This window comes from Engystomops pustulosus, chromosome 1 (assembly GCF_040894005.1).
Source record: "Engystomops pustulosus chromosome 1, aEngPut4.maternal, whole genome shotgun sequence".
NCBI lineage: Eukaryota > Metazoa > Chordata > Amphibia > Anura > Leptodactylidae > Engystomops > Engystomops pustulosus.
The window spans coordinates 291676927-291701700 of record NC_092411.1 but is presented as its reverse complement, the minus strand read 5'-3'; the positions used below and the strand labels follow the sequence as shown (position 1 = coordinate 291701700).

General features: G+C 45.3%; 2 protein-coding genes across 2 annotated transcripts in view; both read right to left on the bottom strand.

Moving 5' to 3' along the window:
* Positions 1–6245, bottom strand: part of LOC140113606 (vomeronasal type-2 receptor 26-like) — a 174578-nt gene extending 168333 nt beyond the window's left edge. The window contains exons 1-2 of the mRNA XM_072132650.1: positions 6083–6245; positions 919–1109 (exon numbers count right to left, since the gene is read on the bottom strand). The gene's annotated coding sequence lies outside the window, so the exon portion shown is untranslated. The remainder of the gene's footprint in view (positions 1–918; positions 1110–6082) is intronic.
* LOC140129129 (vomeronasal type-2 receptor 26-like) overlaps positions 491–24774 on the bottom strand; it is a 94780-nt gene continuing 70496 nt past the window's right edge. The window contains exons 11-12 of the mRNA XM_072150712.1: positions 919–1039; positions 491–630 (exon numbers count right to left, since the gene is read on the bottom strand). Coding sequence (XP_072006813.1) covers positions 491–630; positions 919–1039 — 261 coding nt within the window. The remainder of the gene's footprint in view (positions 631–918; positions 1040–24774) is intronic.

Sequence of the window (24774 nt, the reverse complement as noted above, 5' to 3'; positions counted from 1 at the left end):
AGCCACTTTAGTTTTGTAACAAACAAATTTCCCTGGAAGCAGCTCAAAATACCGTAGATGGAGCCCTGGTTCAGGAACCTGTGACAACTCTTGGGATCCTTATCGTACTTTGCGGGAAGCGGAACCTGAAGTTGATGGGGTTGACGCCATATTTGTGGGAGGTGCTGATCTTTGCACCACTTGGGGCGCTTAAAAGGAGTCCAGGCGCTTGGGAAAGAACTGGAGGCACTGGAGCAGATGTTGGTTTAATTCCTGCTTATCCACCCTTTCCATTACTTGCTGCAGGTGTTCAACAGTAGTTGGCGCACTAGTGGACTCCATCAATTGTTGGCTTGAGTATACCATCCTGGCAGTCACTAATCTTGCAGGACGGTTGAAATGCCAGCTTCCCTAAATATTTATAAGTACCAGCATGTGGAGCCAGCAAGCCCCTTCACCAGAGCCCGCCGCAAACCTGGATGGGTTTTTCTGCTAGGGACTTGCAGGACGCTTATCCAGTAGGGAAGGGCAGAGAAAGCTCGTCTGGCAGTGACTGGTTCGAGTCTGGGGCCGAGGACAGGCATTTGGCGGAGTAGAGTTCAGTGTCGGAGGCAGGAGCAGGTTGAGGGCTAGTGGCAACAAACACAAGGTCTGGGAAGCACAATAGCACATAGAAAACAGAGCAGGCAGAGGGCTGGAGCACATACTAGAGACCAAATACTCAAGCAAAAAAGTATAAACAGTGAATAAAATATAACTAACTTCAAATAGTTTTAAAATATTTATGTAGAATAGTGACAATGGGAAAATCACTAGACACAGCTTGGACTTAGTCTAAATCAAGATCCCAAAAACAATTGACCATCTACTATTTACCCTACAAAGCATGTGAGTAATTCATATACAAGGCCAAAATGAATACTTAAAGGGGAAACTTACCATGTGAGCTGTCGTTGTGACCGTAGTTTGGAAAGAAAACACCGTCTCCTAGAGTATTGTCACCAATGTAGCTGCCCACAACTGTAGAGGAATTAGCAGCAATAGCCATTCTGGGGTTAATCTGGAATCAATGTCAGAGTAGAACAACGTGTGTCCAAACAAAGGGAACTGCATATAAATGTGTAGTCAAACTGTTAAAAAAAGGAGGGTAGTAAATGGGTAAAGTAAAACAATGTCCCTACGTAACCCTGATATGACAGACAGATAATACACCCTACATAACCTAACTTCGGAGCCGCAGCCCTAACCAGCTGCCAACCTGACCGGAACCTTTCCCTGTTAACAGTGGCCCTGTTATATGGGGATTTTCCTCATTACACATGGTAATGAATAGAAAACCAGACAGTTTTTGGAAGACCTGAGACTGTCATGGCAACCGATCTCCGCCCCTAATGACAGCACAGGGAGCGTCGATCTTCACCAAGATGCAGCATAGCATCTCTTTGAAGGGTTAACACCCACAATCGGTCCTAGCAATATGCAGCAAATGCTTACCGGCTATGGAGAGGGGTCAGTCCGTGAGCCCTCTCCATTCACCCCCAGCCGATGTGCGACATTCTACTATGTCACCTGTTGGTAAGGGGTTAATAAACATGATTTCCATTGATGATTTTATGTGATTATGTTGTCAGCACATTAAACTTTGTTCAGAACAAAGTATTCAATATTTCCTTCATTCAGATCTAGGATGCGTTATATGAGTGATCCCTTTATTTTTATGAGCAGTGTAATTTCAGGGATCCAGAGGTCTCCAATTTACCCTTCCTCTGGCTACTGCACCTTCACAGAGAAGGTTCTCCCAATTCACAAAGCTAGGACCAAAACCCATTCTTTCCAAAACAAGCCGATGTAATTCCATATCCCCATTGACATATGATATTCCCATTCTTCCCTATAATTGCCCCTATGTTATTTCTATTCTGCTGCTTTTTTAGCTGTCCAGCAACATTAGACACAGAGGTAAAATTACATAAAATAGATTTTTGTCCAACCCTTTGAAGATCCATTGCCGCCTTTTCAGAAAAAAACCTCAGGTTCTTCTTGTGCTTTATCCCATTCTATTATTTTCTTAAAAGATAAGCTGTTCTATGATCTCCATACAAACACACCGGGGCACATTTACTAAGGGTCGTGCACCAGTTTTCTGTAGGACTTTGCACGTTTTTTAGTGCAAACTGCTTGCACGGTTGTGCGGAAGTGTCCGCACCACATATGTTTCGTACACGACCCTTTTGTGGCACGGCTGCAATAGTCTTCATGCAACAAAAATGAGGGGACGGTCTGGTGCTCAATCGGACCGTGCGCCAGATTTAACATGCAAATGCAACAGAAGTGTATTGCACGGTCCATGCTACAGGTGTACCAAAAAAAGAGTGGTGTACTCTGTGGGAGCAGTGCAGGTGGCGCCAGATTAACGAAGAACAGGCGCCAGAAACCTGACGCCCCCTGCACACTACACAGGCAAGCTACACATAGTACAAACTGCACAGTTCTAGTAAAAGTGCCCAAATATCTTAAAAAGAGACACCTACAACTTAAATTTTTACATAATTTAACAAATATCCACTCTCATTAATTTCATAGTTTCGAAAAAATCTGTGTGCACGGCCCGGCCGGTGATCAAACTATGATGTCAGAGCACATGAAGTAAGAAGAGGATTTGATGGAGACTTAAATACTTTTTAAATGCTGGGCAAACGGGGGGTTTGCTGGCTGTATACTACAGGGGAGCTGGCAGGCTACATACTACAGGGGAGCTGGCAGGCTACATACTACAGGGGAGCTGGCAGGCTACATACTACAGGGGAGCTGGCAGGCTACATACTACAGGGGAGCTGGCAGGCTACATACTACAGGGGAGCTGGCAGGCTACATACTACAGGGGAGCTGGCAGGCTACATACTACAGGGGAGCTGGCAGGCTACATACTACAGGGGAGCTGGCAGGCTACATACTACAGGGGATCTGGCAGGCTGTATACTACAGGGCATCTGGCAGGCTGTATACTACAGGGGATCTGGCAGGCTGTATACTACAGGGGAGCTGGCAGGCTGTATACTACAGGGGAGCTGGCAGGCTACATACTACAGGGGAGCTGGCAGGCTACATACTCCAGGGGAGCTGGCAGGCTATATACTCCAGGGGAGCTGGCAGGCTATATACTACAGGGGTCTGGCAGGCTATATACTCCAGGAGGCTGGCAGGCTATATACTACAGGGGGCTGGAAGGCTGTATATTATGGGGGGTGGCAGGCTATATACTACAGGGGGCTGGCAGGCTATATACTATAGGGCAGTGGTGGCGAAACTATGGCACGAGTGCCAGAGGTGGCACTCAGAGCCCATCTGTGAGCACCCAGCACAGAATTTACCAGATAGGACTCAAGGCTTCCTCCTCCAGTCCAAAACAACAGCCCAGGAGACGCCGCACTCAGTGTTATCGTTGGAGCTCCTGCTTTGGGTCCCCTGATTCTTCTTCTTCTGGTGACCCTGGAGGGAAGCCACAATCCAAATGTCTACTGCCTTCTATTGTATTGGTGTCCTCAGGACCCCAATACGATTGAAAATTGTGATAGAGCAGAGATCAATAGGTTACTGCTCAAATTGTCATGTTGGCACTTTCAGACATAAAAGTGGATTTTGGTTGTAGTCTGGGCACTTTGTCTCTAAAAGATTCGCCATCACTGCTATAGGGAGTTGGTACGCTATATACTACAGTGAGTTGGTAGGCTATATACTACAGGGGGCTGGGAGACTATATACTACAGAGAGCTGGCTGGCAGTATACTACAGGGGGCTGGCTACATACTACATGAGGCAGGCTGGCAATATACTACATGAGGCTGGCTGGCTATATACTACACAGGGCTAGTTGGCTATATACTACAGGGGGCAAGTTGGCTATATATACTACAGGGGGCTAGTTGGCTATATATACTACAGAGGGCTAGTTGGCTTTATATACTACAGGGGGCTGGCCAGCTATATGCCACTGGGGGCTGGCTGGCTATATGCCACAGGGGGCTGGCTGGATATATACTACTGGAGGCTGGCTGGATATATACTACTGGAGGTTTGCTGGATATATACTACTGGAGGCTTGCTGGCTATATACAACTAGGGGCTGGCTATATACCACTGGGGGCTGCATATATATACCACTGGGGGCTGGCTATATACCACTTGGGGCAGGCTGGCTATATACCACTGGGGGCTGGTTGGCTAAATACTACTGGGAGCTGGCTGACTATATACCACTGGGAGCTGGCTGACTATATACTACTGGGGGCTTGTTATATACTAATGGGGGCTGGCTATATACTAATGGGGGGTAGCTGGCTATATACTACTGGGGACTGGCTATATACTAGGGGCTGGCTATATACTACAGTGGACTAGCTTGCTATATACCAATGGGGGCTGGCCGACTATATACTACTAGGTGGCTATATACTACAGGGGGCTGGCTATACACTACAGGGGGATAGATGGCTATATACTACTGGAGGCTAGCTGGCTATTTACTACTGTGGGCTGCCAGGCTATATACTACTGGTGGCTGGCTATATACTACTGGGGGCTGACTGGCTATATACCACAGGAGGCAGGCTGGCTATATACCACTATATACTATTGGGGATGGTGACTATATACCACTGGGAGCTGGTGAGCTATATACTACTGGCGGCTGGTGAGCTATGTAATACTGGAGGCTGGCTATTTACTACTGAGGGCTACCTGGCTATATACTACTAGAGGCTGGCTATATATTGGGGAGGCTGTGATCAACGTCTTTCCCACTCGGGCTAACTTATACTCAAGTATATACGGTACTAGATTATTGAAAATATTCTGCAGTGGCTGCCCCTTGCCATCACAGACCTGCCATTATATTTTAACATGCTTTCAACCCAATTATTCACTTCTTTTGGATTATGAAAAAATAGGTATTTTCTTCATATAGCAAAGAATACATAATTCCCTTAGTTTTCAATCTTATTTTCAACCAAATAATCTGGAAAATCATGATTGGAGCGTCATTAAAATGAACATTTTTCATAGACGTTGCAGATCTCAGAATGTTGTCTCTATCCTTTGGTGAAAGCAGCCTGATAAGCATGTTCTTAGGTGAAGAGCCCGGAGGACACAACCTTGGTAGTACCCTGAGAGCTCTATCCACCACATCCTAGTAGGTACTTCTTCAGAGTAGTTGGGAGTTAACCAACTGGAAATATTATTACATTTTTTGGTCTGGATCGATTGTCAAGATCCACTCATTTATAGGCTGTGACTTGTTTCAAGGCTATGACCCTGTTCTTAAGCAAGGAAACTTCATCTTCCACATTCCCCACTCTAGTCTCAACCTCGTCAATCCTATCACAAAGCTTGTATAAATCTGTGAACAAACAAAACTCATCTCCATCTCAAACAGCACAAGCCGAAGCACCGAGAATCCTGACTTGTGGTCAGTCAACAGTCCTGAATAATCATGTTTCAAGTCCAGCACACAGAAAAACTGTAAACTGAAATAATATAAAAACGCTATTTATTTCATCTTGTTAAAAACATGTTGGTACCAAAAATACACAAAAATGTTCTGGACAGAACCGTCCTTTGTCATAGCCCTACAGTGACGCAACGAAACAATACAGCAACAATTTAAGTCCAGACCAGATCTGGCAGTAAATACAAAAAGATTAAGACGACAAAATTGCCCAAGACAACCCAGGACAATGCAAAATCAAAATGTAGACCATACAATAATCCCAGGACCACAAGAAAGTTCTGAATGCATCCCCAGGACTAACTGGGTCAGGGTAATAGGCTAATCCACAGAATAATAAAATGGACAGGACTGCTAGATCGACCCGGGATTAGTACTCAGCAGAACTATAGCACTGTTCACACCATGCAGTAACATGTTAGTCACACGTCCACAAAATAGTTCATAAAATAAGGACAACTTGAAGCTGATCGACAAACAAATAAGGGGGGGGCAAGATTTAATGGAATACACAGCAGTTCATGTAGCTCAGAACTAGGGTGGGACACAGTATTAAGGCCATTGCCACATGAGATGGAACATAAATACAAAGGCTCTCACCCTCTTCTTGACCATATGCCAACCCCTAAAGTATCCGCAGGCCACAAATGCTTGTCCAGCAGGTTTCGGGGGTAGGGGGCTCCTCTCTGAAGCACGCGCCATCATCATCCAGCAGAGTCAAGTGATATAACAGGCAACATGCTTCTCCCTCAGGTCATCAGCTTCAGACTCCACAACCCTGCCCCCCCTCCTCACTCAGGATGGTCCTATTCTTCTTAGCAAACTCCACATAGGGAGGGCGTGTAGCCATAAAACCCCAGAGAGATGGAGCACTGCCAAGAAGGAAGAGTTCATAGGGGAGGGGGCATGCGGCCACAGGACTAGGAGAGGTAAAGCACGGCCAGAAAAGTAACAGGTAACAAACTTCACAGGGAAGGCGTTATGTGGCCACATATTCCGTGTAGTGATGGAAAGTCCGGCTCTTCTAAGTGAGCTGGATCATGAGGCTCTGCTCACTAAGAACAGACTTCTTATAATAGGAAAGGCTTACTTATAATAGGGAGTCTCAGACCAGTCAGTCAACCCCCTCCACTTTTAACCCAATTTTATCTGGTTAAAGGGGGCGTGGTGAGCCATTTAGGCATTTTACTATGCATTTTATTCATGTGAAAGGGCTAGCACTAACGACCCATCAATTATTCAGCACAGACACAGCTGACAGCAGGCAGAAGTCCTCACAGACATCGGGAGTGTACGGCACAGCCCTAGAAAGCTCAGCACCACCGAGAGTCATCAGACTTCCATGGACGGGGAGTGTGCACCCATACAATGCCAGCACTAGGTGCATGAGGCACCCTACACTTCACATGGCAGGACTCATGGATCTGGGAATCGCCACTTAATTTGCCAAGTCATCGGGCATGCTCCATGCGCCTTCCTCCTGATCCCTCAGTGCATCTATATATCCACACTGTATACATGCAATTGGTATATTAACTTTCTAAGTGCTTATCCATAAGATCTACTGTGCATTTTACTGCAATAAAGACACTAAGCCCCTTTCTATTACCCTTCTTCCCACTACCACCATGCCGGCAGGGTCCCAGCAGTATGGAGCACCTCACTAACGATGGGGCCACCTGACTCCACAGTCAATGCGGGGCCCCCTCCCACAATAACATATCTTAACCCCTTCGTGTCTAAGCCATTGTAGACCTTTAGGACCAGGCCTGATTTATAAAATTTGCCCTGTGTCCTTATAGGAGGTTATAACTTTGTGACGCTTTAACATATCCAGGGGATTTTGAGATTATTTTACCGCCACACATTGTACTTCAAAGTAATAGAAACATTTTGATGAAATCTTTTGTGTTTAGTTATGAAAAAAAATTTAAATTTGGCAAAAATTTCTAAAGATTCTTCATTTTCAAAGTTCAACATTTTCTGCTTTTCAGGCAGACGGTCATAGCACCCAAGTAACTTCATAACTAACATTTCCCGAATGTCTGCTTTATATCGGCACAGGGTTTTTATGCATCCTCTCTCTTTTTTCGGTTGTTAGGAGGTGCAGAATTTTGGGTGCAATTTTTCTCATTTTTATGAAAATCGGCAAATCCCTCATTTAGAGGCACCTGCTCAGCTGTAAGTGACGTTCAGAGGTCTAAATAGCAGTAAAACCTCATGTATCACGCCATTATAGAAACTCTGACCTTGAATGTGTGAAAAAAATCAACTTTAAGAAGTGCGTTAACCCTTTAGATGCTTCACAGGGGTTAAAACAAAATGGAGGTGTAATTTACAAGCTGTAATTTTTTTAGACAATGTATTAATTTTGGCCAAAAATTAAACCGTCACAAAGTATTACATGACAAAAAACTCCACAAAGTTTGATACCCAATTTCTCCCAAGTATATGGATCCCCCATATGTGGTGGTGACTGCTGTATGGGCGCACGGCCGGGCACAGAACAGAAGGAGGCGCCATTCAGAGCAGATCTGCAATGTCACATTGTACAGGATATAAAATGTTTATTTTTTGTAATTTGGACACATGTTAGATTTTTTTTTTTTTTTTTTTTTGTGGATGAGATCCACTTTTCAGGTACATCATTTACAGGGGGGCTCAATAGCTAATAATCAAATTTTATTAACTCTTTCTATATGGTGGTTAAAAAAAATCATTAATTCTTTTTTATGCTTTTTAGCATTTTTTTCGCCGGACGTTCACCGTACCATAAAATTAATGTGTTATCTTTATTCTACGGGTCATCACGATTACCGTGATACCACATCTATATGGCTTTTTTATGGTTAACTTGTTTTGCAGAATATAGAACTAATTTTGTGAGAAATTTGCTTGTTTTTGTATCGCTATGTAACAATGGGCAGAACATTTATATTTTTTTGTTTACAGCGCTGGTTTAGAGTTTATTTTTTGCGGGACAAGCTCTACTTTTTCTTGGTATCATGTTCGGGTAAATTTAACTTTTTTGTGTTTTTTTACGGAGTTCACAGTACGGGTTTAGTGACAATTTTATTTTATTGTATGGGTTGTGTCTGACATTGTGATACCCAATATGTTGTGCTTTTTTGGTGATTTTCACTTTTTTATGTTTTATTTGATAGTGGTCACTATGACCGCAGCGTCTATAAGGTTAAACAGCCGGGATCGAGATAGTCGTGATCCCGGCTGTTGCTGCGGGATACCGGCTACCGTGTACCACCGGTATCCCGCGGATATCGCACGGGCACAGTCCTTGCGATCTCCATGACGTGATACTACCTCAAGGTGCGGAACGACCTGCATCCTATGACGTAGTATCAAGTCTAGGTGCGCAAAGGGGTTAAAGATACAACTTACTAATATTATCAAATGTGTAAAATATCAGCCAAAGCGCTAGAAATATTAGAAACAATGGTATCATTAGTTTTGGCGAGTTTCATCAATTCATGCCCTTACCAAAACAATTCGAATTTTGAGCACCTCACCAGCCAAATAACAATAATTCTAAAAATACCAAATAGTACTACCATAGGGCCAATATTCCAAACGATATCACTAAAATTCCCAAATGATCCCTCCAAACTGTGACCCAGAGCATTCCCACAACAGAAAGAAAAAATGTCCATACTGAGAATGAACACAAGACTTATAATTCATGATTTATCATTTATACCCCTCACACAACAACTGACCACACTGTGCCCCCACATATATCATATATACCCCTCACACCACAACTGACCACACTGTGCCCCCACATATATCATATACACCCCTCACACCACAACTGACCACACTGTGTCCCCACATATATCATATATACCCCTCACACAACAACTGACCACACTGTGCCCCCACATATATCATATATACCCCTCACACCACAACTGACCACACTGTGCCCCCACATGTATCATATATACCCTCACACCACAACTGACCACACTGTGCCCCCACATATATCATATATACCCCTCACACCACAACTGACCACACTGTGCCCCCACTTATATAATATACACCCCTCACACCACAACTGACCACACTGTGTCCCCACATATATCATATATACCCCTCACACAACAAATGACCAAACAGTGCCCCCCACATATATCATATATACCCTCACACCATAACTGACCACACTGTGCCCCCACATATATCATATATACCCTCACACCACAACTGACCACACTGTGCCCCCACATATATCATATATACCCCTCACACCACAACTGATCACACTGTGCCCCCACATATATCATATAAAACCACAAATCACAACTGACCACACTGTGCCCCCACATATATCATATATACCCCTCACACCACAACTGACCACACTGTGCCCCCACATATATCATATATACCCCTCACAACACAACTGATCACACTGTGCCCCCACATATATCATATATACCCCACACACCACAACTGACCACACTGTGCCCCCACATATATCATATATACCCCTGACACCACAACTGACCACACTGTGCCCCCACATATATCATATATACCCCTCACACCACAACTGACCACACTGTGCCCCCACATTTATCATATACACAACACATACCACAACTGACCACACTGTGCCCCCACATATATCATATACACGCCTCACACCACAACTGACCACACTGTGTCCCCACATATTTCATATATACCCCTCACACCACAATTGACCACAATTTGCCCTACATATGTATACCCCTCACACCACAACTGACCCCATTTTGCCCCCACAAATATCATATATACCCTTCATACCACAAATGACCACACTGTGCCCCCACATATATCATATATACCCCTCACACCACAACTGACCACACTGTGCCCCCACATATATCATATATACCCTCACACCACAACTGACCAAACTGTGCCCCCACATATATCATATATACCCCTCACACCACAACTGACCACACTGTGCCCCCACATATATCATATACACAAATCATACCACAACTGACCACACTGTGCCCCCACATATATCATATATACCCCTCACACCACAACTGACCACACTGTGCCCCCACATATATCATATATACCCCTCACACCACAACTGATCACACTGTGCCCCCACATATATCAAATATACCCCTCACACCACAACTGACCACACTGTGCCCCCACATATATCATATATACCCCTCACACCACAACTGACCACACTGTGCCCCCACATATATCATATATACCCCTCACACCACAACTGACCACACTGTGCCCCCACATATATCATATACACAACTCATACCACAACTGACCACACTGTGCCCCCACATATATCATATATACCCCTCACACCACAACTGACCACACTGTGCCCCCACATATATCATATACACAACTCATACCACAACTGACCACACTGTGCCCCCACATATATCATATATACCCCTCACACCACAAATGACCACACTTTGCCCTACATATATATACCCCTCACACCACAACTGACCCCATTGTGCCCCCACATATATCATATATACCCCTCACACCACAAATGACCACACTTTGCCCTACATATATATACCCCTCACACCACAACTGACCCCATTGTGCCCCCACATATATCATATATACCCCTCATACCACAAATGACCACACTGTGCCCCCACATATATTATATATACCCCTCACACCACAACTTACCACACTGTGCCCCCACATTTATCATATATACCCTCACACCACAACTGACCAAACTGTGCCCCCACATATATCATATATACCCTCACACCACAACTGACCACACTGTGCCCCCACATATATCATATAAAACCACAAATCACAACTGACCACACTGTGCCCCCACATATATCATATATACCCCTCACACCACAACTGACCAAACTGTGCCCCCACATATATCATATATACCCCTCACACCACAACTGACCACACTGTGCCCCCACATATATCATATATACCCCTCACACCACAACTGATCACACTGTGCCCCAACATATATCATATATACCCCTCACACCACAACTGACCACACTGTGCCCCCACATATATCATATATACCCCTCACACCACAACTGACCACACTGTGCCCCCACATATATCATATATACCCCTCACACCACAACTGATCACACTGTGCCCCCACATATATCATATATACCCCTCACACCACAACTGACCACACTGTGCCCCCACATATATCATATATACCCCTCACACCACAACTGACCACACTGTGCCCCCACATATATCATATATACCCATCACACCACAACTGACCACACTGTGCCCCCACATATATCATATACACAACTCATACCACAACTGACCACACTGTGCCCCCACATATATCATATACACCACTGACACCACAACTGACCACACTGTGTCCCCACATATATCATATATACCCCTCACACCACAACTGACCACACTTTGCCCTACATATATATACCCCTCACACCACAACTGACCCCATTGTGCCCCCACATATATCATATATACCCCTCACACCACAAATGACCACACTGTGCCTCCACATATATCATATATACCCCTCACACCACAACTGACCACACTGTGCCCCCACATATATCATATAAACCCTCACACCACAACTGACCAAACTGTGCCCCCACATATATCATATAAAACCACAAATCACAACTGACCACACTGTGCCCCCACATATATCATATATACCCCTCACACCACAACTGACCACACTGTGCCCCCACATATATCACATATACCCCTCACACCACAACTGATCACACTGTGCCCCCACATATATCATATAAAACCACAAATCACAACTGACCACACTGTGCCCCCACATACATCATATATACCCCTCACACCACAACTGATCACACTGTGCCCCCACATGTATCATATATACCCCTCACACCACAACTGACCACACTGTGCCCCCACATATATCATATATACCCCTTACACCACAACTGACCACACTGTGCCCCCACATATATCATATATACCCCTCACACCACAACTGACCAAACTGTGCCCCCACATATATCATATAAACCCCTCACACCACAACTGACCACACTGTGCCCCCACATATATCATATATACCCCTCACACCACAACTGACCACACTGTGCCCCCACATATATCATATATACCCCTTACACCACAACTGACCACACTGTGCCCCCACATATATCATATACACAACTCATACCACAACTGACCACACTGTGCCCCCACATATATCATATACACCCCTCACACCACAACTGACCACACTGTGTCCCCAAATATATCATATATACCCCTCACACCACAACTGACCACACTTTGCCCTACATATATATACCCCTCACACCACAACTGACCCTATTGTGCCCCCACATATATCATACATACCCCTCACACCACAAATGACCACACTGTGCCCCCACATATATCATATATACCCCTCACACCACAACTGACCACACTGTGCCCCCACATATATCATAAAAAACCCTCATACCACAACTGACCACACTGTGCCCCCACATATATCATATATACCCCTCACACCACAACTGACCACATTGTGCCCCCACATATATCATATATACCCCTCACACCACAACTGACCAAACTGTGCCCCCACATATATCATATATACCCCTCACACCACAACTGACCACACTGTGCCCCCACATATATCATATACACAAATCATACCACAACTGACCACACTCTGCCCCCACATATATCATATATACCCCTCACACCACAACTGACCACACTGTGCCCCCACATATATCATATACACAACTCATACCACAACTGACCACACTGTGCCCCCACATATATCATATATACCCCTCACACCACAACTGACCACACTGTGCCCCCACATATATCATATACACAACTCATACCACAACTGACCACACTGTGCCCCCACATATATCATATACACCACTGACACCACAACTGACCACACTGTGTCCCCACATATATCATATATACCCCTCACACCACAACTGACCACACTTTGCCCTACATATATATACCCCTCACACCACAACTGACCCCATTGTGCCCCCACATATATCATATATACCCCTCACACCACAACTGACCACACTGTGCCCCCACATACATCATATATACCCCTCACACCACAACTGATCACACTGTGCCCCCACATGTATCATATATACCCCTCACACCACAACTGACCACACTGTGCCCCCACATATATCATATATACCCCTCACACCACAACTGACCACACTGTGCCCCCACATATATCATATATACCCCTCACACCACAACTGACCACACTGTGCCCCCACATATATCATATATACCCCTCACACCACAACTGACCACACTGTGCCCCCACATATATCATATACACCCCTCACACCACAACTGACCACACTGTGCCCCCACATATATCATATATACCCCTTACACCACAACTGACCACACTGTGCCCCCACATATATCATATACACAACTCATACCACAACTGACCACACTGTGCCCCCACATATATCATATACACCCCTCACACCACAACTGACCACACTGTGTCCCCAAATATATCATATATACCCCTCACACCACAACTGACCACACTTTGCCCTACATATATATACCCCTCACACCACAACTGACCCTATTGTGCCCCCACATATATCATACATACCCCTCACACCACAAATGACCACACTGTGCCCCCACATATATCATATATACCCCTCACACCACAACTGACCACACTGTGCCCCCACATATATCATAAAAAACCCTCATACCACAACTGACCACACTGTGCCCCCACATATATCATATATACCCCTCACACCACAACTGACCACACTGTGCCCCCACATATATCATATATACCCCTCACACCACAACTGACCACACTGTGCCCCCACATATATCATATATACCCCTCACACCACAACTGACCACACTGTGCCCCCACATATATCATATACACAACTCATACCACAACTGACCACACTGTGCCCCCACATATATCATATATACCCCTCACACCACAACTGACCACACTGTGCCCCCACATATATCATATACACAACTCATACCACAACTGACCACACTGTGCCCCCACATATATCATATATACCCCTCACACCACAAATGACCACACTTTGCCCTACATATATATACCCCTCACACCACAACTGACCCCATTGTGCCCCCACATATATCATATATACCCCTCATACCACAAATGACCACACTGTGCCCCCACATATATTATATATACCCCTCACACCACAACTTACCACACTGTGCCCCCACATTTATCATATATACCCTCACACCACAACTGACCAAACTGTGCCCCCACATATATCATATATACCCTCACACCACAACTGACCACACTGTGCCCCCACATATATCATATAAAACCACAAATCACAACTGACCACACTGTGCCCCCACATATATCATATATACCCCTCACACCACAACTGACCAAACTGTGCCCCCACATATATCATATATACCCCTCACACCACAACTGACCACACTGTGCCCCCACATATATCATATATACCCCTCACACCACAACTGATCACACTGTGCCCCAACATATATCATATAAAACCACAAATCACAACTGACCACACTGTGCCCCCACATATATCATATATACCCCTCACACCACAACTGACCACACTGTGCCCCCACATATATCATATATACCCCTCACACCACAACTGATCACACTGTGCCCCCACATTTATCATATATACCCCTCACACCACAACTGACCACACTGTGCCCCCACATATATCAAATATACCCCTCACACCACAACTGACCACAATGTGCCCCCACATATATCATATATACCCATCACACCACAACTGACCACACTGTGCCCCCACATATATCATATACACAACTCATACCACAACTGACCACACTGTGCCCCCACATATATCATATACACCACTGACACCACAACTGACCACACTGTGTCCCCACATATATCATATATACCCCTCACACCACAACTGACCACACTTTGCCCTACATATATATACCCCTCACACCACAACTGACCCCATTGTGCCCCCACATATATCATATATACCCCTCACACCACAAATGACCACACTGTGCCTCCACATATATCATATATACCCCTCACACCACAACTGACCACACTGTGCCCCCACATATATCATATAAACCCTCACACCACAACTGACCAAACTGTGCCCCCACATATATCATATAAAACCACAAATCACAACTGACCACACTGTGCCCCCACATATATCATATATACCCCTCACACCACAACTGACCACACTGTGCCCCCACATATATCACATATACCCCTCACACCACAACTGATCACACTGTGCCCCCTCATATATCATATAAAACCACAAATCACAACTGACCACACTGTGCCCCCACATACATCATATATACCCCTCACACCACAACTGATCACACTGTGCCCCCACATGTATCATATATACCCCTCACACCACAACTGACCACACTGTGCCCCCACATATATCATATATACCCCTCACACCACAACTGACCACACTGTGCCCCCACATATATCATATATACCCCTCACACCACAACTGACCACACTGTGCCCCCACATATATCATATATACCCCTCACACCACAACTGACCACACTGTGCCCCCACATATATCATATATACCCCTCACACCACAACTGACCACACTGTGCCCCCACATATATCATATATACCCCTCACACCACAACTGACCACACTGTGCCCCCACATATATCATATATACCCCTTACACCACAACTGACCACACTGTGCCCCCACATATATCATATACACAACTCATACCACAACTGACCACACTGTGCCCCCACATATATCATATACACCCCTCACACCACAACTGACCACACTGTGTCCCCAAATATATCATATATACCCCTCACACCACAACTGACCACACTTTGCCCTACATATATATACCCCTCACACCACAACTGACCCTATTGTGCCCCCACATATATCATACATACCCCTCACACCACAAATGACCACACTGTGCCCCCACATATATCATATATACCCCTCACACCACAACTGACCACACTGTGCCCCCACATATATCATAAAAAACCCTCATACCACAACTGACCACACTGTGCCCCCACATATATCATATATACCCCTCACACCACAACTGACCACACTGTGCCCCCACATATATCATATATACCCCTCACACCACAACTGACCACACTGTGCCCCCACATATATCATATATACCCCTCACACCACAACTGACCACACTGTGCCCCCACATATATCATATACACAACTCATACCACAACTGACCACACTGTGCCCCCACATATATCATATATACCCCTCACACCACAACTGACCACACTGTGCCCCCACATATATCATATACACAACTCATACCACAACTGACCACACTGTGCCCCCACATATATCATATATACCCCTCACACCACAAATGACCACACTTTGCCCTACATATATATACCCCTCACACCACAACTGACCCCATTGTGCCCCCACATATATCATAAATACCCCTCATACCACAAATGACCACACTGTGCCCCCACATATATTATATATACCCCTCACACCACAACTTACCACACTGTGCCCCCACATTTATCATATATACCCTCACACCACAACTGACCAAACTGTGCCCCCACATATATCATATATACCCTCACACCACAACTGACCACACTGTGCCCCCACATATATCATATAAAACCACAAATCACAACTGACCACACTGTGCCCCCACATATATCATATATACCCCTCACACCACAACTGACCAAACTGTGCCCCCACATATATCATATATACCCCTCACACCACAACTGACCACACTGTGCCCCCACATATATCATATATACCCCTCACACCACAACTGATCACACTGTGCCCCAACATATATCATATAAAACCACAAATCACAACTGACCACACTGTGCCCCCACATATATCATATATACCCCTCACACCACAACTGACCACACTGTGCCCCCACATATATCATATATACCCCTCACACCACAACTGATCACACTGTGCCCCCACATATATCATATATACCCCTCACACCACAACTGACCACACTGTGCCCCCACATATATCAAATATACCCCTCACACCACAACTGACCACACTGTGCCCCCACATATATCATATATACCCATCACACCACAACTGACCACACTGTGCCCCCACATATATCATATACACAACTCATACCACAACTGACCACACTGTGCCCCCACATATATCATATACACCACTGACACCACAACTGACCACACTGTGTCCCCACATATATCATATATACCCCTCACACCACAACTGACCACACTTTGCCCTACATATATATACCCCTCACACCACAACTGACCCCATTGTGCCCCCACACATATCATATATACCCCTCACACCACAAATGACCACACTGTGCCTCCACATATATCATATATACCCCTCACACCACAACTGACCACACTGTGCCCCCACATATATCATATAAACCCTCACACCACAACTGACCAAACTGTGCCCCCACATATATCATATAAAACCACAAATCACAACTGACCACACTGTGCCCCCACATATATCATATATACCCCTCACACCACAACTGACCACACTGTGCCCCCATATATATCACATATACCCCTCACACCACAACTGATCACACTGTGCCCCCACATATATCATATAAAACCACAAATCACAACTGACCACACTGTGCCCCCACATACATCATATATACCCCTCACACCACAACTGATCACACTGTGCCCCCACATGTATCATATATACCCCTCACACCACAACTGACCACACTGTGCCCCCACATATATCATATATACCCCTCACACCACAACTGACCACACTGTGCCCCCACATATATCATATATACCCCTCACACCACAACTGACCACACTGTGCCCCCACATATATCATATATACCCCTCACACCACAACTGACCACACTGTGCCCCCACATATATCATATATACCCCTCACACCACAACTGACCACACTGTGCCCCCACATATATCATATATACCCCTTACACCACAACTGACCACACTGTGCCCCCACATATATCATATACACAACTCATACCACAACTGACCACACTGTGCCCCCACATATATCATATACACCCCTCACACCACAACTGACCACACTGTGTCCCCAAATATATCATATATACCCCTCACACCACAACTGACCACACTTTGCCCTACATATATATACCCCTCACACCACAACTGACCCTATTGTGCCCCCACATATATCATACATACCCCTCACACCACAAATGACCACACTGTGCCCCCACATATATCATATATACCCCTCACACCACAACTGACCACACTGTGCCCCCACATATATCATAAAAAACCCTCATACCACAACTGACCACACTGTGCCCCCACATATATCATATATACCCCTCACACCACAACTGACCACATTGTGCCCCCACATATATCATATATACCCCTCACACCACAACTGACCACACTGTGCCCCCACATATATCATATATACCCTCACACCACAACTGACCACATTGTGCCCCCACATATATCATATATACCGTTCACACCACCACTGACCACACTGTGCCCCCACATATATCATATATACCCTCACACCACAACTTACCACACTGTGCCCCCACATATATCATATATAACCCTTACACCACAACTGACCAGACTGTACCCCCACATATATCATATATACCCCTCACAACACAACTGACCGCACTGTGCCCCCCACATATATCATATATACCCCTCACACCACAACTGACCACACTGTGCCCCCACATATATCATATATACCCCTCACACCACAACTGACCTCACTGTGCTCCACATATATCATATATACCCCTCACACCACAACTGACCACATTGTGCCCCCATTTATATCATATATACCCCTTACACCACTACTGACCACATTGTGCCCCCATTTATATCATATATACCCCTTACACCACTACTGACCACACTGCCCCCACATTTATCATATATACCCCTCACACCACAACTGACCACACTGTGCTCCACATATATCATATATACCCCTCACACCACAACTGACAACACTGTGCCCCCACATATATCATATATACCCCTCACACCACAACTGACAACACTGTGCCCCCACATATATGATATATACCACTCACACCACAATTGACCACACTGTGCTCCACATATATCATTTAAACCCCTCACACAACAACTGACCACACTGTGCCCCCACATATATCATATATACCCCTCACACCACAACTGACCGCACTGTGCCCCCACATATATCATATATACCCCTCACACTACAACTGACCACACTGTGCCCCACATATATCATATATACCCTTTACTACACAACTGATCTCACTGTGCCCCCATATTTAACATATATACTCCTCACACCACAACTGACCAAACTGCCCCCCACATATATCATATATACCCCTCACACCACAACTGATCACACTGTGCCCCCACATATATCATATATACCCCTCACACCACAACTGATTACACTGCCTCCCACATTTATCATATATACCCCTCTCACAACTGACCACACTGTGCTCCTCATATATCATATATACCCCTCACACCACAACTGACAACACTGTGCCCCCACATATATCATATATAACCCTCAAAACTAGAGATGAGCGAGTATACTCGTCCGAGCTTGATGCTCGTTCGAGTATTAAGGTACTCGAAACGGCTCGTTGCTCGGACGAGTATTTCCCCTGCTCGAGATCGAGCATTTAATTAAAAAAAAACAGTGAAGAACAGTGAAGAATAGAATAAAAACAGTGAACACAGGATCATTTAAGTGAAAAACACAGTGAAGAATATATTACAGTTGTTCGGCACATCTGCTTACTTGTCGGAAGATACGCGCGGAACGGTGCGAACAAAATAGTATGTGAAGAACACATTGAAGAACACGGTGAGCAGGACAGAGACAACAGGGAGCAGCACAGAGACACCGGGGAGCAGCACAGGCAGCGGCAGGCACGGAGACAGCAGGGCAGCGGCAGGCACGGAGACACCGGGGAAGCGGCGGGGATGGAGACAGCGGGGGAGCAGCAGGCACGGAAACACCGGGGCAGCGGAGGGCACAGAGACATCGGGAAGGGCAGAGAGATCGGGGAGACTTCAGTGGAAGAAGAGGAGCGGATCCCGGGACAGCGTATCTCCCGACAAGTAAGCAGATGTGCCGAACATCTGTAATCTATTCTTCACTGTGTTTTTCACTTAAATGATCCTGTGGTCACTGTGTTCACTGTTTCTATTCTATTCTTCACTGTTCTTCACATCTACTAACTTGTCGGGTGATAATATACGTGCGGAACAGTGAAGAATAGATTGCAGATGTTTGCATACATCTGCTAACTTATCAGAAGACATTCTTTTTCAATTAAATAACACATTTTATTCCTGGACCATGGTCCCTTTGAAAAATGCGCGGGGCTCCCATTGACTTCAATAGGGCTCGTTATTCGAGACGAGCACTCGAGCATCAGGAAAAGTTTGTCTCGAATAACAAGCACCCGAGCATTTTAGTGCTCGCTCATCTCTACTCACAACACAACTGTCCACACTGCCCCCCACATTTATCATATATACCCCTCACACCACAACTGACCACACTGTGCTCCACATATATCATATATACCTCGCACACCACAACTGACAACACTGTTCCCCCACATATATCATATATACCCCTCACACCACAACTGACCACACTGTGCTCCACATATATCATATATACCCCTCACACCACAACTGACAACACTGTGCCCCCACATATACCATATATACCACTCACACCACAACTGACCACACTGTGCTCCACATATATCATATATACCCCTCACAACACAACTGACCACACTGTGCCCCAAATATATATATCATATATACCCCTCACACCACAACTGACCACACTGATCCCCACATATATCATATATACCCCTCACACCACAACTGACCGCACTGTGCTCCACATATATCATATATACCACTCACACCACAACTGACAACACTGTGCCCCCACATATACCATATATACCCCTCACACCACAACTGACAACACTGTGCCCCCACATATACCATATATACCACTCACACCACAACTGACCACACTGTGCTCCACATATATCATATATACCCCTCACAACACAACTGACCACACTGTGCCCCAAATATATATCATATATACCCCTCACACCACAACTGACCACACTGTTCCCCACATATATCATATATACCCCTCACACCACAACTGACCACACTGTGCTCCACATATATCATATATACCCCTCACACCACAACTGACAACACTGTGCCCCCACATATACCATATATACCACTCACACCACAACTGACCACACTGTGCTCCACATATATCATATATACCCTTCACAACACAACTGACCACACTGTGCCCCAAATATATATCATATATACCCCTCACACCACAACTGACCACACTGTTCCCCACATATATCATATATACCTCTCACACCACAACTGACCACACCGTGCTCCACATATATCATATATACCCCTCACACCACAACTGACCACACTGTTCCCCACATATATCATATATACCCCTCACACCACAACTGACCACACTGTGCTCCACATATATCATATATACCACTCACACCACAACTGACAACACTGTGCCCCCACATATACCATATATACCACTCACACCACAACTGACCACACTGTGCTCCACATATATCATATATACCCCTCACAACACAACTGATCACACTGTGCCCCTATATTTATCATATATACCCCTCACACCACAACTGACCACACTGCCCCCCACATTAATCATATATACCCCTCACACCACGACTGATCACACTGTGCCCCCACATATATCATATTTACCCCTCACACCAAAACTGACAACAGTGTGCCCCCAGATATATCATATATACCCCTCACACCACAACTGACCACACTACCCACCACATTTATCATATATACCCCTCACACTACAACTGACCACACTGTTCCCCACATATATCATATATACCCCTCACACCACAACTGACCACACTGTGCTCCACATATATCATATATACCCCTCACACCACAACTGACCACACTGTTCCCCACATATATCATATATACCCCTCACACCACAACTGACCACACTGTGCTCCACATATATCATATATACCCCTCACACCACAACTGACAACACTGTGCCCCCACATATACCATATATACCACTCACACCACAACTGACCACACTGTGCTCCACATATATCATATATACCCCTCACAACACAACTGATCACACTGTGCCCCTATGTTTATCATATATACCCCTCACACCACAACTGACCACACTGCCCCCCACATTAATCATATATACCCCTCACACCACAACTGACCACATTGTGCCCCCACATATATCATATATACCCCTCACACCACAACTGACCACACTGTACCCCACATATATCATATATACCCCTCACACCACAACTGACCACACTGTAACCCCACATATATCATATATACCCCTCACACCACAACTGACCGCACTGTGCCCCCACATATATCATATATACCCCTCACACCACAACTGACAACACTGTGCCCCCACATATACCATATATACCACTCACACCACAACTGACCACACTGTGCTCCACATATATCATATATACCCCTCACAACACAACTGACCACACTGTGCCCCAAATATATATCATATATACCCCTCACACCACAACTGACCACACTGTTCCCCACATATATCATATATACCCCTCACACCACAACTGACAACACTGTGCCCCTACATATACCATATATCCCACTCACACCACAACTGACCACACTGTGCTCCACATATATCATATATACCCCTCACACCACAACTGACAACACTGTGCCCCCACATATATCATATATACCCCTCACACCACAACTCAAAACACTGTGCCCCCACATACATCATATATACCCCTCACACCACAACTGACCACACAGTGCCCCCGACATATACCATATATACCACTCACACCACAACTGACCACACTGTGCTCCACATATATCATATATACCCCTCACACCACAACTGACAACACTTTGCCCCCACATATATCATATATACCCCTCACACCACAACTCAAAACACTGTGCCCCCACATACATCATATATACCCCTCACACCACAACTGACCACACAGTGCCCCCCACATATACCATATATACCACTCACACCACAACTGACCACACTGTGCTCCACATATATCATATATACCCCTCACAACACAACTGACCACACTGTGCCCCAAATATATATCATATATACCCCTCACACCACAACTGACCACACTGTGCCCCAAATACACTCACCGGCCACTTTATTAGGTACACCATGCTAATAACGGGTTGGACCCCCTTTTGCCTTCAGAACTGCCTCAATTCTTCGTGGCATAGACTCAACAAGGTGCTGGAAGCATTCCTCAGAGATTTTGGTCCATATTGACATGATGGCATCACACAGTTGCCGCAGATTTGTCAGCTGCACATCCATGATGCGAATCTCCCGTTCCACCACATCCCAAAGATGCTCTATTGGATTGAGATCTGGTGACTGTGGAGGCCATTTGAGTACAGGGAACTCATTGTCATGTTCAAGAAACCAGTCTGAGATGATTCTAGCTTTATGACATGGCGCATTATCCTGCTGAAAGTAGCCATCAGATGTTACAGGGTACATTGTGCTCATAAAGGGATGGACATGGTCAGCAACAATACTCAGGTAGGCTGTGGCGTTGCAATGATGCTCAATTGGTACCAAGGGGCCCAAAGAGTGCCAAGAAAATATTCCCCACACCATGACACCACCACCACCAGCCTGAACCGTTGATACAAGGCAGGATGGATCCATGCTTTCATGTTGTTGACGCCAAATTCTGACCCTACCATCCGAATGTCGCAGCAGAAATCGAGACTCATCAGACCAGGCAACGTTTTTCCCAATCTTCTACTGTCCAATTTCGATGAGCTTGTGCAAATTGTAGCCTCAGTTTCCTGTTCTTAGCTGAAAGGAGTGGCACCCGGTTTGGTCTTCTGCTGCTGTAGCC